At 37.8% G+C, this 16,917-nt stretch overlaps 1 protein-coding gene across 3 annotated transcripts in view; it reads right to left on the bottom strand.

Annotated features, from left to right (window-relative positions):
* The window catches only part of ZFP91 (ZFP91 zinc finger protein, atypical E3 ubiquitin ligase), a 90,846-nt gene extending 74,169 nt beyond the window's left edge, over positions 1–16,677 (bottom strand). For all 3 annotated transcript variants that reach the window (XM_074401497.1, XM_039470520.2, XM_039470521.2), the window contains exons 1-2: positions 15,541–16,677; positions 10,274–10,302 (exon numbers count right to left, since the gene is read on the bottom strand). In XM_074401497.1, coding sequence (XP_074257598.1) covers positions 10,274–10,302; positions 15,541–15,896 — 385 coding nt within the window. In that variant the 5' untranslated portion in view covers positions 15,897–16,677. The remainder of the gene's footprint in view (positions 1–10,273; positions 10,303–15,540) is intronic.
* Positions 16,678–16,917: the final 240 nt, after the last annotated feature.

Here is a 16,917-nt window from a genome sequence, read left to right as displayed (position 1 = left end):
GAGTGTGGTGGCTCACGTCTGCAATCCCAACACTTTGGGAGGCTAAGACAGGAGGATCACTTGAGCCCAGGAGTTCAAGACCAGCCTGGGCGACACGGCAAAATCCTGTCTCTACTGAAAAAAACAAAAAAACAAAACAAAACAAAACAAAAACCACTGGTTGTGACATGCCTATATTCCCAGTAATTTGGGAGGCTGAGGTGGGAGGATCACTTGAGCCCAGGAAGTAGAGGCTGCAGTGAACTATGAGCATGCTTCTGCACTCTGGCCTGGACAACCAAGTGAGACCCTGTATCAAAAAAAGGAAAACGGCCGGGCGCGGTGGCTCATGCCTGTAATACCAGCACTTTGGGAGGCCGAGGCAGGTGGATCACGAGGTCAAGAGATCGAGACCATCCTGGTCAACATGGTGAAACCCCGTCTCTACTAAAAATACAAAAATTAGCTGGGCATGGTGGCGCGTGCCTGTAATCCCAGCTACTCAGGAGGCTGAGGCAGGAGAATTGCCAGAACCTAGGAGGTGGAGGTTGCGGTGAGCCGAGATCGCGCCATTGCACTTCAGCCTGGGTAGCAAGAGCGAAATTCAGTCTCAAAAAAAAAAAAAAAAAAAAGGAAAACGAACAAACAAAGAGTGCATGAATGATTGGTAAGAAAAGGGAGGTGGTTTGAGACATGCAAATTAAGGAGACCAGCTGGAATACAACTGTAATAATACACAGCTAATACCAATAAAGGCTTTACCTAAAAACTGTAATGAAATAAGGTTTATAGGTTCAAGTGGAGTGGGAACAAAACTGGCAGACTTTGGTCATGGTAAGATGTAGTGATAAGGGATTTCATGTATTGCTTGGCTTCTGCTTTTAGCATTCCATTAAAATAGCTGTTGTTAAAGTTCCCAGTGTCTTCCATGTACAGTGTTACATTCTGTTTAAGGATGGACATCCTATACAATGGTCATTTGGTTAAGATTACAATGGAGCTGAAAACTTCCTATCGCCTAGTGATGTTATAATGCAACACATTACTAACCTGTGTGGTGATGCTGGTGCAAACAAGCCTACTGCACTGCCAGTATAATATAAAAATATAGCACATACAATTACACAGAATATCTAACACTTAATAACTATGTTATGGTTTACATATTATACATTTTATCATTTAGAATGTAATACTTCTACTTATTAAACTGTAAAATAGCCTCAGGCACATCCTTCAGAATATATTTCAAAAGAATGCACTGTTACCCTAGGAACACAGATGACAGCTCCATGTGTGTTACTGCCCTAAAAACCAATGAGACAAGATACAGAGGTTGAAGAGTTGATGACAGTGATATTTATGATCTTGATCCTGTGTAGGTCTAGGCTAATGTGTGTTATGTCTCAGTTTTTAACAAAAAAAAGTTTAAAAGGTAAAAACAAAAATTAAAAATAAAATAGGCTTATAGAATAAGGATAAAAGTATTTTTATACAGCTGTGTTTCCAAGTGTGTAGTCGAAAAGATTTTTAAAAACTTAAAAGTTTATAAAGTAAAAAGTTACAATAAGCTGAGATTAATTTATTACAGAAGAGAGAAAAATATCTGTGTATAAATTTATTGTAGCCTAAGCATACACTGTTCATAAAGGGACCCATGCAGTTGCATTGCCTGCTAGTGCTCTCTGAGCGTCTGGTGGCTGCTGGGGACAGATAGATAAATTTAATACGAGTTTCATTTAAAACAACAGAATGTATCAACTCACCAACTTAGCAACTGAGAAATATGTAATACATTATTATTAACTGTGGTCATCATGCAGTGTGATTTAGTTTGGATGTTTGTCCTCTCCAGATCTCCTGCTGAAATGTGATCCCTAACACTGGATGTGGGGCCTAGCGGGAGGTGTTTGCGTAATCAAGGTGGCTCACTCATGAATGGCTTGGTGCCATCCCTGCAGTAATGGGTGAGTTGTCTATTGGTTCATGTGAGACCTGGTTGTTTAAGAGCCTAGCCCCTTGTCTCTTCTCTCTTGCTCTGGCTCTGTGACACACCTGCTTTCCACCTACACCTTCCACCATGAGCAAAAGCTTCTGAAGGCCTCTTTAGAAGTACAGCCAATGCTGGCCATGCTTGTACAGCCTGCAGAACTATGAGTCAGATAAAACTCTTTTCTTTATAAATCACTGAGTCTCACTTACTCCTTTCTAGTAACTCAAGAGACTAATACACAGTGCAACAGATCACTGCAACCTACTCTCCCAATTTAATTGAAAGTTTCTATGTACCTTTTCATCTCTATCTCCCCTTTTCTCATTCCACTTCCCAATCCCCTAGCCTCCAGTAACGTTTCTATGAGACACTTATTTAGATTACACATGTAAGCGAAACCATACAGTGTATCTTTCTGTGCTTGGTTCATTTCACTTAGCATAATATCCTCTGGTTCCACCCATGTTGTCAGGAATGACAGAAGTTCCTTCTTTTTAAAGATCATGTATTTGATACCTTAGAACATTCTGGCCAAAGTAATGATATAATGAAATTAGCTGGTTGTTCCTAATTAGAAAACACAAAGTGGATAAAGAAAAGGATGCATCGGCAAGGTGCAGTGGTTCACACCTGTAATCCCAGCACTTCGGGAGGCCAAGGCAGGCGGATCACCTGAGGTCAGGAGTTCAAGACCAGCCTGGCTAACATGGTGAAACCCCATCTCTACTAAAGAAATAACAAAAAATTAGCTGGCTGTGGTGGTGTGCATCTGTAATCCCAGCTACTCAGGAGGCTGAGGCAGGAGAATCACTTGAACCTAGGAAGCGGAAGTTGCAGTGAGCCAAGATCCCATCACTGCACCCCAGCCTGGGCAACAAGATGTGAAACTCCCTCTCAAAAAAAATAAAAAAGAAAAGAATGTGATCAGGGGTTCAAATACCCAGCTCAAGCACCACAAAAAATGACCTCCACATTTCTGTATCTTCCCTGAAAATACTACTATAGCTGCAAATCTAAGATTGCTGAAAACCAAATCCAGAGTGAGCTGTACCAAGGCTGACCTGGCTATAGCCACTGTTAAGTGCCCAATGTGCCAGCAACAGAGACCAACACCAAGTCCCTGATATAGCACCATTCCCTGGGTGGTCAGCCAGCTCATCTGGGATAAGGTTCACTACAAAAGACCACTTCCACCATGGAAGTGGCAATGCTTTGTCCTTACTGGAATAGACTCTGGATACAAACATGTCTTGCCTGCATGCAAGGTTTCCTATATATAAACACAAACTGTATGTCTGAATCCATTTACACAAAATGTCCAGAAAAAAACAAGTCTATACAGACAGAAAGTAATCACTAGTTGCCTGGGGTGAAGGATAAGAATAAGGATTAACTATAAACAGACATGAAGGACATAATTAGGGTGAAGAAAAAGTTCTAAAACTGTATTGTGATGATAGGTGTGCAATTCATAAAATGTACCCAGAACAGTAATTGTACATTTGAAATGCATGAATTTTATAATATGTAAATTATACCCCAATAACACTGTATTTTAAAAATATGATCACAGTACTAGTCATAAAGACTAACTGAAAACTACCCAAATGTCCATCAACAGCATAAACTGTAGTATATTCCCACAACGGAACACTATACAGCAACTAAAATTAACCATCTACCATCTATGACAAACACAATGCTTGTCACAAAATGACGACCAAAATAAATCAGATACAAACGAGTGCCTACTGTATTATTGCATTTATATAAAATTTAAAAATTGGCAAAACTATTTTCTGCTATTTAAAGTCAAAATGGTGGTTACACGTGGAGGCAGCTGACTTGAAGGGGCATAAGGGTGTTTCCAAAACACCGATTATGTTTTATTTCTTCAGCTCCGTAATGGTTACATGATTGGGCACACCTTGGGAATAGTCACAGTCTGCTCACTTATAATACGTGCATTTCTGTACATGTATAGTATATTTTAATAGAATTTCTCTAAAAATCACCTGTAATCTCAGGAAAAACAAGAACAAGTATCAAATGCCCTTTAGTTAGGTAATGGTTAAATAATGGAATATAAATGTATAGCAGTCATAGCTGCATACCCACAAAGCATCCAGTCACCCCTTCTTTCTTAAAAAAAAAAAAAAAAAAAAAAATCAATCCCACTTTTTTTTTTTTTTTTTTTTTTGAGACGGAGTTTTTGCTCCTGTTACCCAGTCTGGAATGCAATGGCACGATCTCGGCTCACCACAACCTCCACCTCCCGGGTTCAGGCAATTCTCCTGCCTCAGCCTCCTGAGTAGCTCGAATTACAGGCACGCACCACCATGCCCAGCTAATTTTTTGTATTTTTAGTAGAGACGGAGTTTCACCATGTTGACCAGGATGGTCTCGATCTCTTGACCTCGTGATCCACCTGCCTCGGCCTCCCAAAGTGCTGGGATTACAGGCTTGAGCCACCGCGCCCAGCCCAATCCCATTCTTAAACACAGTGAGAATCCCGATTAATCTAAGCTAATAGCATCAAAAATTATTAAATACTTGGGGATAAAGACCTGTACACTGAAAAGTATAAAAACACTGTTGAGTGAAATTAAAGACCTAAGTAATGGAGCAGTATATCTTGTTTATGGGGTTGTAAATACTAACATCAATTTTTGGTTTTATAACTTCAATTTTTTATTGTTTGTTGCTAATATATAGAAATACAATTGATTTTTGTTAAACTATCTTTTATACTATGGGGATGGTTTCAAGACACCTTGCAGTTAATGCCTTCAGCATTATGGAACACTGCCCTGCAACCACCGTAATATAAAACAAGTCCGAACTGAATGACCAATGAGGAGGGGGGAACGGCCCAACCTATAAATAATAAATTACTGCATTTTAAGTCACTAAGTTTTTAGATTGTTTTGTTATGAAGCTAAAGAAGCCTTTGCCTGGATAGCATTAGATTAATCTGGCTGGTTTAAATTCAGAGAAGCATCTTCCTTTTTGAACTTAAGAGCTGGCGGCAATTCCTTTTTGTCAGAAATTCTTATCCACTCAGGGTCATCTCAAGTGAGGATTGGTTATGCCCTCACATAGAGACAAGTCTCTCTTAAAGGCTTTGGATTTATACTGGCTGAATATGGGTTTCCCCACCAAGGATTTTAAGTTTCTTCTGCTTCAGTTTTCTTCTATCAAGGCATTCTGCTCTAACTCTCAAGTGGTCTTGGCAGGAAAAGGGATCTCAATGTAAAATAACAAATATAACAGAATAAACTTATAACTGCGTCGAAGATGGCTTTACATTGAACTGTAATAGACAAATATTGTAAAGTTATAACTCATTTACCTGATAGAAAATCACATAACTAAAAGCTGATGATCAAGGCTTTTTAAGCCTACATCACAATCCACATATATGATAAGTGACATGTATCTATTTGCAGGAAATTAACAATAGAAAAGGAAGAACCAAAGGAGGTTTGGATGTCTGAACTAGAAAAATGAATTAAAGGTTCTGGGCCATATCCAACACATAACAAGATGTCTGAGTAAATATTATTCTCATACTAAGACAAATAATTTAGTTACTGCTACCTTAAGATAAAGGATCAGAAGAAACGGACAAATAAAAATGCCTATCTAATGTATTTAGCCTTTGAGGCTTTAATATTATTATAAAATTATCAGAAACTTGAGTTTCTGAAACCTAACTGAACTATTCTGTGTATTTCTATCATTAGCTGCACTTTGTTTTCCATAAATAATTAGTAAAGTCAGCTTTGAAATATTAGCCAATCTCTGTTGTTGTTGTTGTTTTGAACTTGCATTTAAATTTAGAACAGTATCATTTAATTTATACAGGAGAATATTTCAGTTAAAACTAACAGGCTGGTGTAGTGGCTCATGCCTATAAATTCCAGCACTTTGGGAGGCCAAGGCAAGAGGACTGCTTGAGCTCAGACCAGACTAGGCAACACAATGAGACCTTGTCTCCACAGAAAAATTTAAAATTAGCTGGGCATGGTGGTACATCTCTGTAGTCCCAGCTACTTGGGAGGCTGAGGCGGGAGGACGGCTTGATCCCAGGAGATTAATACAGCAGTGAGCCATGATTATACCACTGCACTCCAGCCTGGGCAACAGAATGAGACCCTGTCTCAAAAACAAACAACAAAAAATCTAAAAGCCTATCTGAGGGTTAACACCGGGGTTATACACACCCTTTCTCACCTACAGATTTTCCTTCCAGAACTCTTTTCTCCTCAAAATCTACAAGATTTTATTTTGACTAAAAAAACTAGGTCATTAGCAAGATGATTTAAAATCTTTCAAGAAAGAATTGTGAAGACAATATTCTCAGTATATCCTAGTATCTGCCTTTTGTATACAATGGTAAGAATCACAAAAGTTAGATTTTCTCACTGGACTGGGAAAAAAAGCATAAAAATGTGTCTTCTATATTTTCAGAAATAATAAAAATATTCTTTAAACTAGAAAGAAAGAAAACCAAAAAAAAGTATACTATAAAAGAGACCCATGTGTAAAGGAAGTAAAAACAGTCAATGTTATGTTGGGGTTGCAAGCTGACAAGAGCCCAAGATGAATAGAATGCAAGAGACTGATTTGAGAGGGTAAGATAATCAAAGACATTTCAATACAGGTAAAATAAAACTGTTGAAATCCATGAAAACTGTTAATAATAAATTAATTCTAATTTTTAGAAATGGAGCAAAGAGGCATAACCTATAAATCAGACTAAATCAATGTAAGAAAAAAAAACTAAGGATGTCATCCAGACAGGAGGGAAAAAAATAAACTAATATTTTAGTAACAATTCTAGATAGTATGCTGACTATGATAAACTAGATAAGGTGAATACTTAACAGTTAAGCTCCAAATAATCTAAGTAAATGCCTAGATCTGTTATGAATTTGATGACTTTGTTTTCCTCTGACTACACATAAGTCAGAAACTCTCAGTAATCATTGTCAAACATCACTATTTCAGAAGGGCAAATGAAAAGAGTAAAATGATTTTGAATAAAAGGTTCAAGTCTAGAGTTTTATACAATCAAATTTCCAAGCACGCAGTATTTCCAAGTATGTTTTCTATTAAACTCCAGTTTTATGAAATGTTCTTTAAAAAGGGGGTCTTAGAAGTCAAATAGATTCGGTAATCACTGCAAAATTCTTGGTACTTAGACTGCACATAACTCAAAAATCAGAGTTCCTAAAAAGTTCTGCCATTAAGAACCTATCTAATAACGACTTAAGCACTGCTCACATCCACTTGATTCTGCAGCATTTATTATCATTCCACTAAACACTTAAGAAATATTTTAATAAACATTAAGGTATTCCAGTCTCCGTTTTTATGATGTTTTATCCTGATGGCAGTTTTAACTATTATTCATCATTAAGGACACAAGGGATGGGAGAAAAAAACAATTAGGCTTCACAATATATCTAGTCAAAGGTTAGAAAGTGAAATAAATTAACACTGGGATAACTAAAAATTAGGTGTAGGTAGGCCACTCTTTTATTTTATAATCCTAAGTACAACACTGGTTCAAAAAAACAGAGAAACAAAACATAAAGCGAAGTTAAAAAGGAACTAGGCCTCCATCCCTTAAAATTTCAGCCAACACTCTTGAAAACTCCACAATGATGAAGATAATCCTCTGGCAATGGTAAACTAAGCTTTTAAGTTTGAAGCTTTTTTTTTTCCTTTTTAACTTCTGTGTGGAATGTTGCCTGTCCAAATTAACTATCTACATATTTAGGTGTAATTTCAAATGTCACTTCCAAAAGGTCTTCCCTTATAACTTCATTTAAACTGAGCTTTCCCAACTCCAACTTCATCAAACATTATTACACTCTTTTGACTTCTTCATTTCATGTATTTGATTACCAGTATATCTAGTGCCTAGAATAGCGCCAGACACATAGTGGATGCTCAACAATTACTTGTTGAATGAATTAACAACATTTTACCATGGTAGCTTTCCATTTGTTTTATATACCAATCAGGGTTTAAAAGCAAAAACACAAACTAATACTGATGTTTCTTTGTTATTATTTCAGTTTGAAAAAAGTGAATGTAGCACTTTGCAACTTAATTTAAAGAAAACATGGGAAGTTGCATACTGTGTGTGTGCAATATTGTTTATGTGTAAGTCATAGGTTCTTCTCAACTCAAGGAAGGCATACAATTTCTAGATGGTTTGAGTAAATAAGAGTAAAAACAATCCTGAAGACATCTTTTCAACACTAATACATCAGAGGGCAAGTCATACCTCTAAAAAATAAAACCTGTCTAAAGTTTTGAAAAACCCTTAACTTTTGAAATGAGCATGTTATTCCAGTTAAAATTTAGCAGGCTGAACATGAGGACTATTCCAAAATAAGAGAATAACAGAGAAGTTAAGTGACCAGAAGAGGAGAAACACTGTAAATTTTAAATACTAAACAGAACAGGAAAAAGTGACTACCCGAGCCTCCATTTCTTTCTTCATTCATCTTATATGAATGTAAGTTACTGTTCTTACATACCTATGTACTGTTCATAGAGCTGAACAGCTACCTTAACAGGCAAACTAATAGAGATTGGCATGTCAGAGTATCTAGATCCAGGGCCTTCAAACAGTAGATTAAAGTGGGACTGATTTTCGGATCAAATTATCCAGAATGTAGTTTTAATCTCTCCACAGCTGCACAATCATGAAACATGCCAATATGCCAACTTCTAGTTTATGACATCTACACATGAGGAAGGTGGATCACTTGATGCCAGGAGTTTAAGACCAGCCTGGTTAAACACTGTCTCTACTTAATAAACTAAAAAAAAAAAAAAAAAAACCCATCTACACAAAGGTCATCTACTTTTCTCCCCAAAATGGGCTCAAAATTTCCACCTTTCTTCAATTTTGCCTCAAGGCAGGCAATCATGATTTCTCTGAATACATAAGGTAATTTCAGCTCTTGACAAAGGCTGCTTTTTGTTTTAATTAGAATGCTTTAGACTTGTTACCTGTCATTACGTTTTCTTCACGTTATAAAATCTCCAAATTGATCTCTGAATAAGAAATGTGATATCTTCAATTTTTGGCAGACATAACCTATTTTCTAAGTACCAACAACAAAAATAAACTTGCTAGACAAAACAATTACGCAAAGCTTTTGACATAAAAAAAAAATTCCAGGTATGAAAAACTTCTGCCTGGTATACTATGAAATATTAGCCTTAGATTCCAAAATTCAGAGAAACAAGAAACCTCAGCACTGAAACTTACTTATTTACAAAGCAGTCACCACCAGTTCAAGTTATTGGTTCTTAATTACACTATCATTCTTCCACACAGCACAAAATCCAGGCTTTAAACCTGCCTTATATGTTCTCGAATAATTCTTTATGAAGAACAGAAAAACCTTAAGATTCTCATGTACATATTCTACACATATTGATACATAAAATGCATACATATATATTCTTTTATAGAAATAGTAGCAGGCTGTAAGTAGACCTTAAAAACTAACCAGTCGACTCTCAGATATTAAGTGGATTCCAGGAGTTTGGAAACTGTGTCAGGGCTGGGTGAAGATCATACACAATAAATGAAATGTGCCTAAAAGCATGTTTGTTACAGTTTTAAGGAGGATGTTGTGTGTTTGAATTTAACATCAAGGAAAAAAAATGGAATGAATAAGCCACTGGTCCAACATGTTAAAGACAATTTTAATAACCTAATCTATAGAGCCAGAATCAAGTATTTTAAAAGGTATTGAAAACTGAACATTAGCTTCCCATCATAATCTAGGAAAACAGAAAACTATATTTAATACATACATCTGATGTGCACTCAAATTTAAAGAAAAATGACCTAATATTGACCTAATTTAATTATTTACCAGGCTGAATTCTTAACAACACTCAGCATTCTTCACTCTGCAATAATCATCTGGGTCTACAGTAGCATAAAGATTTTTGCCTTCACTTCACTTTGTAGACTGTGTATCATTCCAGTCTGTTATTTCATTAAAAAAAAAAAAAAGCTTAAAAATTACAATAAATTACTATCAAACAATCTGATTTGTCATTAGGTTTCTAAATAATGCCAATATACTCTATCGTCCCAAACTGCTGTCATCTAAATAGATTCTATTCTAAAAACTGCAGTAATTTTTACCAAATGAAAGTTACTTTTAAATGAGAACTAATTTGAATGAGGAGGCTTTCTAACAGATTATAAAATAATCAACGTGATGTACACTAGAGGTATGAATAACCAAGTCTTACCTTTATCAGTTGTTACTTTTTCTATGCATCTGAAAGAAATAAGAATCAAACGTTAATGAGCAATCTTGTACATTTTCTGAAAATATAAATATTTATCTCTTTCAGGTTCACCTTAAAAGTGATAAAGAAAGCATCTAGACCAGTGTTGTCCAACAGAATTTTCATCAGTGATGGAAGCATATCTGCACAGTCCAATATAGTACTTGCATGTGGCTACTGAGCACTTGGAACAGTTCATGTAATTGTGAAAATATATTTTTAATTTTGATTAATGTAAATTTAGTCAGATGTGGCTATCATAACTGATAGCACAGAGCTAGAATATCATTCAAAACAGCTGTTTTTAACTAAGATATTGATACAAAGAAAATATTACTAATTTTGTTATATTAAGTGGTTATATAAGAAAATGTTCTTATTTTACATAAACGTACTAACTAGAGATGAAATGACAATGTTTGGCATGTGCTTTAAAACACTTCTGCCAAAACAGGGAATAGACATAGCAAGCATGGCAAAATCTCAATAACTTTCATCTAAGTGATAAATACTGCGGTTTCATTATATTATTTTCCCTACTTTGTGTATTTTAATAATTTTTTTGTGTAATTTTTAATAAAAATAACTTAATTAACTTTTCAAAAGGCCCTAAAATTGATCAACCCAAATCAAAATCTACTTGTAAAAAGACCACAGATGAACCTCACAAGTAAATATAACTTGCACTTTACAAATTAAAAAGCAACAGTGAAGAGCTTAAAAATTATTATAGCCTAAAGATTTTTTTAAAACCCCAAACAACAACAACAACAAAAATCATATATACTCCCAGGTTTTTAATCTGGGAAAATTTCTCTCATACATAACTGGTGAGGACAGTATAATAAACTTCCCTATACTTGCTACTAAAATTCAAAAGTCAAATGCTTGTCATATAGATACCACAGAGTATCTCTGAACAATACAATGTTTTTTTGTTGTTCTTCCTTTCAAAAGTAAACCTAATATCGTAAAGAGTCTATTATGTTACAATATGTTATAAATGAATACCCAGGCAAATACAGAAGCCACCATATAATACAAAAATCTATTCTACTTAGAGAATAGCTATCATTGTTCCATACATTTTTAAAAAAAGACTGGTATTATAATTTTATTTTAAATCATATTACCAATGTCCCAATTAACACATCAGAACTGCTAATCATACTATCTTAACTGTAAAAATAATTGCTAACTTTTTGAAAAATTATAACACAAACTTTCCCCAGAACCTTTAGAGTTGGTTCAATGTTACTATCATCACACTGATTACTCTAATATCCTCATCACTCAGGATTTCAGCCCTGTACAACTGAAGGCTTCTGCAACGGGCTTTAAGTTTTTCCAATTCATAACATTATCACCTCTTCATCCTCACTATCCATGACCTTCAAAAGGGAAATAGCAAGGTCACCTAAAGGTTTATTATTGTTTTAATTTTAGCAAGAAAATATACAAAAAATGGAATTTCACACACCAGAAAATAAAAATACTTTCCTTAATCTGAATCTGAAGGAAGATATCTAAAAATACTCAGTATTTGCTAATATGGTTATGCAACAGCAAAATTAGAATTTTTAAAGAGTATTTGTCACTAGTTTTAAGTTCTGAAATGCACAGGATAAACGAAGGACTATTATATGAAAGAATGAAACAAAGCCTTATGCATTTTCTAACCTATCTTAAAAACTGTTTAATGCTATACTATACTAATGCTACCAGATTTCTTGTAGAGTGTATTTATTTCAAAATTTAAAGAGTATATAAACATGTGCACTTGAAATAACTGTAATTTACTGGCTAAAATACAGCAAATGATCAGTCTCAGTATGGATACATAAACTTTCTTCAAATTTTATTTTTTCTACTTTCTGTGCTTCAATTTATCATAATTCTAGCATTTAAGTTTCTCTTAAGTACAATGAAACATTTATTTCCCCTCCATCCACAAATAACTTCTCAATCACCCCCAAATATTTCATTGCGAAAAGAAGTTGTCATAAACACCAGATTATAAGAACTGTAAGCTAAATATCAAACTATAAAGCTCATCTCACAAATCCATAAAATATCAATTATAAATGAAGCACATCTAAAGAGGTTAAGTGACTTGCTTAAGGTCACTTACTGCACAGTACAAAGCTGGAACATAAAACTTTCTGACTAAAATCCAATGCTTTATCCATTATATTATTTTGCCTTTCAATGGGAACAGAGGTTTCAACCAACTGAAATCTATTTCTTGATCTTTTAAACTATGACATACTTTACTATCACTTTAATTAATGAGAATCCAATGTAGATTAAACAGCTAATTACTAAGACTTTATGGGGGAAAAGCTGGGATATGAAAAAAGAACGAGAGTGAACAAGTAATACAGAATAAATCTTCTTTTTAAAATTGTCAAAATGTCATTTGGAAAACAGAAAAGAATCAAAAGTCAAAAGATACTAGATCAGGGTTTGGACTCAAAAGCTCTTGAAATATCTTAAAGGATTAAATTAAGTAGAAAAAATTAAGCCTTAAAATGAATTTTAAGAGTGAAAATTTGTATGCTGTGCATACATTTGACAAATCTCCACTAATAATGCAACTTTCCCTTACACTGCAAGGTCCTTGAAGATGAGGGCCATGTCTCATTTTTCTTTCTACCCACTAGTTCAGCATAGTACCAGGTCCAGTTACTGATCAAACAAGTTTGCCAAGCTAAAATGCTTTAGCATTCCTTTGATTTCCAGATTATAAAGCAAGGCGAAAATGTGTTTAAAAAAAAAAAACACAAAAACAAAACAAAACAAAACAAAAAACTCTATTATTATGATGAAAATTTGTTTAACAACCTGATAAAAAACACAGTCAAGGGATAATTTGGGGCTGAAAGAATAATACCATTGTCACTACTATTTTTTATGATATTGGATTGGGGCAGCACTAAGAATTCAGACTTATTTCTTCCTTCCCACAAGGAATACTGTGCAGAAAAAATGAAGATATTTAATTAAGTCATCTTCATTCAATTACCACAGTAACATTTATATAGAATTAAAGTGGCACTAGTACTTTGTTGCTAAGAGTTAGGGTAAAAATAAATCACGACAGTAGGTAAAACTACTATAACAGATAAAAATTATTTCTTTTCCTTCAAAAATTAAACAGCACGCTGGGCGTGGTGGCTCACGCCTGTAATCCTAGCCCTTTGGGAGGCTGAGGTGGGTGCATCACCTGAGGTCAAAAGTTTGAGACTAACCTGGCCAATATGGCGAAACCTCATCTCTACTAACATTACAAAAATTAGCCGGGCTTGGTGGCGAGCACCTGTAATGCCAGCTACTCAGGAGGCTGAGGCAAGAGAACCGTTTGTACCCCTGGGGCAGACGCTGCAGTGAGCTGAGATCGCACCATTGCACTCCAGCCTGAGAGAGGGAGCAAGACTCCCATTTCAAAAAAAAAAATGTATATACAGTATATATATTAAATAGCAGGTACTATTTTAGATATAATTATCTTGAGATATAGGTATATTTAACTTTCAAGTGGTAGGTGAGAATAAAAGAAAATTTTAAAGATATTTTAAGTATTACCCTCTCTATGTGCAGTAAAATGAAAAAATCATGTTTTGCATAATTTACATGAAAAACATCACTACAAACCGCTCACTCCTCTACCATCCCAACTGAAAACGGCAACTTGTGCTATTTACTATGTAGCAGGCACTGTACCTAGTGCTTCACATGCTGTATTTAATTCTCAAAAACTCACGTTGTAGACACTACCCTCTATAGTTAAAAGAAACTAAAGCATGAGTAGGTTAAGGATTTGCCCAAGGAATTCATATCCAAATGAGGCCAATGATACACATGTATCTTTTCAAATGTATGAGATTAAACAAATATAGAACTATAAAACTTTTGTAAGATGAAATGCATCTACCGCAATTAGAATTCTAATTGCAGCTGAATCTGTTAAGTTCAGATTTTTGCTGTCGAGGGACTTGCAGTTTTTACAATAAATTCTCTAAATTAAGTTTACTTAGTTGACATTCAAAAATCTGAAAGCAAATCTAATACCACAATACGATTACCTCTGAATTTTATTCCTCTTTCTGAGAGGCTTCTAAGGCAAGCATGCCAAGACACAGACTTACCTCTTAATTTTGGACCAGTTCTGTTTCAAGTTTTAACCTATTAGCTCTGGTGTAAACCAAACTTTGGCACTAACTCTACTGGAGAAAAGGGAACACTTAAAACTGACCCCTCCTCACTCCAATTTTCTCTGTTTGTACCAGTTTGTTTTCACTCGAAAGTCAAAAGTCACTAATAATGTTTTCAGTATGAATTCAATAGTTAATATGATATCTAGCATTTGCAAACTTGTGTGCTTCAATATTCTTGACATGTGAGTATTGCATTACTTTAACGAACAATTTAAAACAATGCTCCTGGCCACCTGTTCCCTCTATTACCACTAGGTAATAAAGGAATTCCTTTCAGATGATACTAATTTTAAGGATGAATTTCCTACATTTAAAAATACGAAACACAAAGATAAAACATGTCACTTCGTAAAAACAAACATTGAAGAATACTTATATATAAAATTATATATAATTTTATATTTCATATAAAATTATATATAATTTTATATTTCATATAAAATTATGAAAGACTGAAGACTTAAAATTGTGGCAATACCATGTTTTTATCCTGACCATAAGCAATTTCTCCAAAGAAAGAAAAGTGCTGTGAAATTTTAGAAGAGTGAAGAAAAAGCTACATAAACATACTAGTACAGCTGGCTCTTGGGCTAACGCGAAGAGGGGGGCACGTTTTTTACTGCTATGATAGGACTGTGGATTTCCTAATGGGCAAGTGATGTAATACTGGAGAGCCGCCTAAGGGAAAGGAATAGGTTGACAAAGGGGGTGCAGATGCCAGAGAGATGAGCCTGGGGCGGCAGGGAAGAGGTGGGTCACTAGCGAGCGCAGGGGTGTATCCCAGGATGATTTCGGCGCGTGGGGAAGCAGCCAGACAGGCTAGGGTACGAGGGTGAGGGGAGGGCAGCGCAGGGATGGCAGCTCCCGGGGAAACGGTGTGACATCTGGCGTGCGGAACCGGCAGGGGGCAGAGCAGGCAGGATGTCACGTGGAGCTGGCGCTACGGGAGCCGAGAGGGCTGCGTGCGGACAGAGGGGGGTCTTCCCCACCGCCTGAACGACTGTTACTCACAGGAGTCGCGGACTCTTCTTGCCCTGAACTGGAGACGGGGACTTCGCGGCCTGAGGCTGCTGCCCGGGCACGTCGGGAGGCCTGGCGCTGGGGCTGCTCCTCCGCCGGCGGGGATACTCGGCCTTCCTCCGGCGGGACACAGCGGCAGCGGCGGCGGCGGCGGCGGCCGCAGCGGCCCGGCCTCGGTCCCGACCTCCCCTCAGCACACGGCTGCTAGTGGTCCCTGCAGGCGCCGCCGCGGCAGCCTCAGGGGGCCGTTGCTGGGGCTCCTCCGGAGCCTCCTTGGCCGCCGCCGCCTCTCCCCCTTCCTGGTCCTGCTGCTCCGGGGGTCTCGGCTCTTCCGTCTCCCCCGGCATCGGGGCTTGTCCGTCCCCCACCCCCTAGTCCCAGGCGGCGGAGGGGGAGGCGGCGGCCTCCGCGCTGCTCCCCCGCCCCCTCGCCTCCCGAAGCCTCCGGCTCACTCTCACCCTGCGCTCCTCTTTTCCCCCCTCCCCTCCGCCAGGCTCGGAGGGCGCCCCCCCCCGCCCCCTGCCACTCAAGGTCTGCTACCGCTGGCGGCGCGCGCGCGCCCGCTACTGACGTTCAGAGAGCCAATCGGAGAAGAAGACAGACTTCTTCACCCCGCCCCTCGCGGTCTTACACGCAGCGACGTTTCAGGTTCCCTCCCCCACCCCTTCCTAGAGCCAATCAGGAAACGGCTACAAGGGAGCGCGCGAGGTTTCCTTCCCCGCGCACCCGTTCTCACCGTTAAACGGCGCTATCTCGCGACAATCCCAAAGTGACCTTTTTCCCCCCTCCGGAGTTCAATGCGCGCTAGGGGCAGTGCGAGGGATAGATCTCGCGAGGGAGGCGGGTGAGAAGAAATCGCACCTCTTTCCCCGCCTCATGCACACCCTAGGCTGGCTGCGCGCGCACCTGCCTCCCTAAGGGCTCTTTCTGTCCTTCTATAGGCCGCAGAAGTAGCCTGGGCGTTATTCCGCCTCCACCCTACCCCAGTTTCGTGTCTCTGGCCTTTCTGTCCCCAGCGCTGCCAGATCTTGCGGAGTGAAGGGGGTAATATTTTGAGCTGTCGCTTCTCCTTTAAGAAAAAAAGCCCCGTCGGTTGCCGAATGAAAGTCTCTGAAAAAAATGGCGGCGGTAGAACGAAGGCGGGGTTGTGGGGGCAACGAGGGCCCTCCTCCTGGCGCATGCGCATCGTTAACTTAACCAAGGGCATTGTGGGAGATGAAGTCCTATTTCTCCTAGGCTTTAGGAAAAGATGGGAAACCAGAGGTGGAGAGGATGCTGGGAAGTTCTGACTGATTCACGCCGGGAAAGGTAGTTTACTTTCCGCAGTCTGAATTTATTTATTTATTTATTTTTAAAGGAGGCAGTGTT

This window comes from Saimiri boliviensis, chromosome 6, assembly GCF_048565385.1.
Source record: "Saimiri boliviensis isolate mSaiBol1 chromosome 6, mSaiBol1.pri, whole genome shotgun sequence".
In the NCBI taxonomy this organism is placed as follows: Eukaryota; Metazoa; Chordata; class Mammalia; order Primates; family Cebidae; genus Saimiri; species Saimiri boliviensis.
Note: the sequence above shows the minus strand (reverse complement) of the source record. Positions and strands in the feature narration are given on the sequence as shown.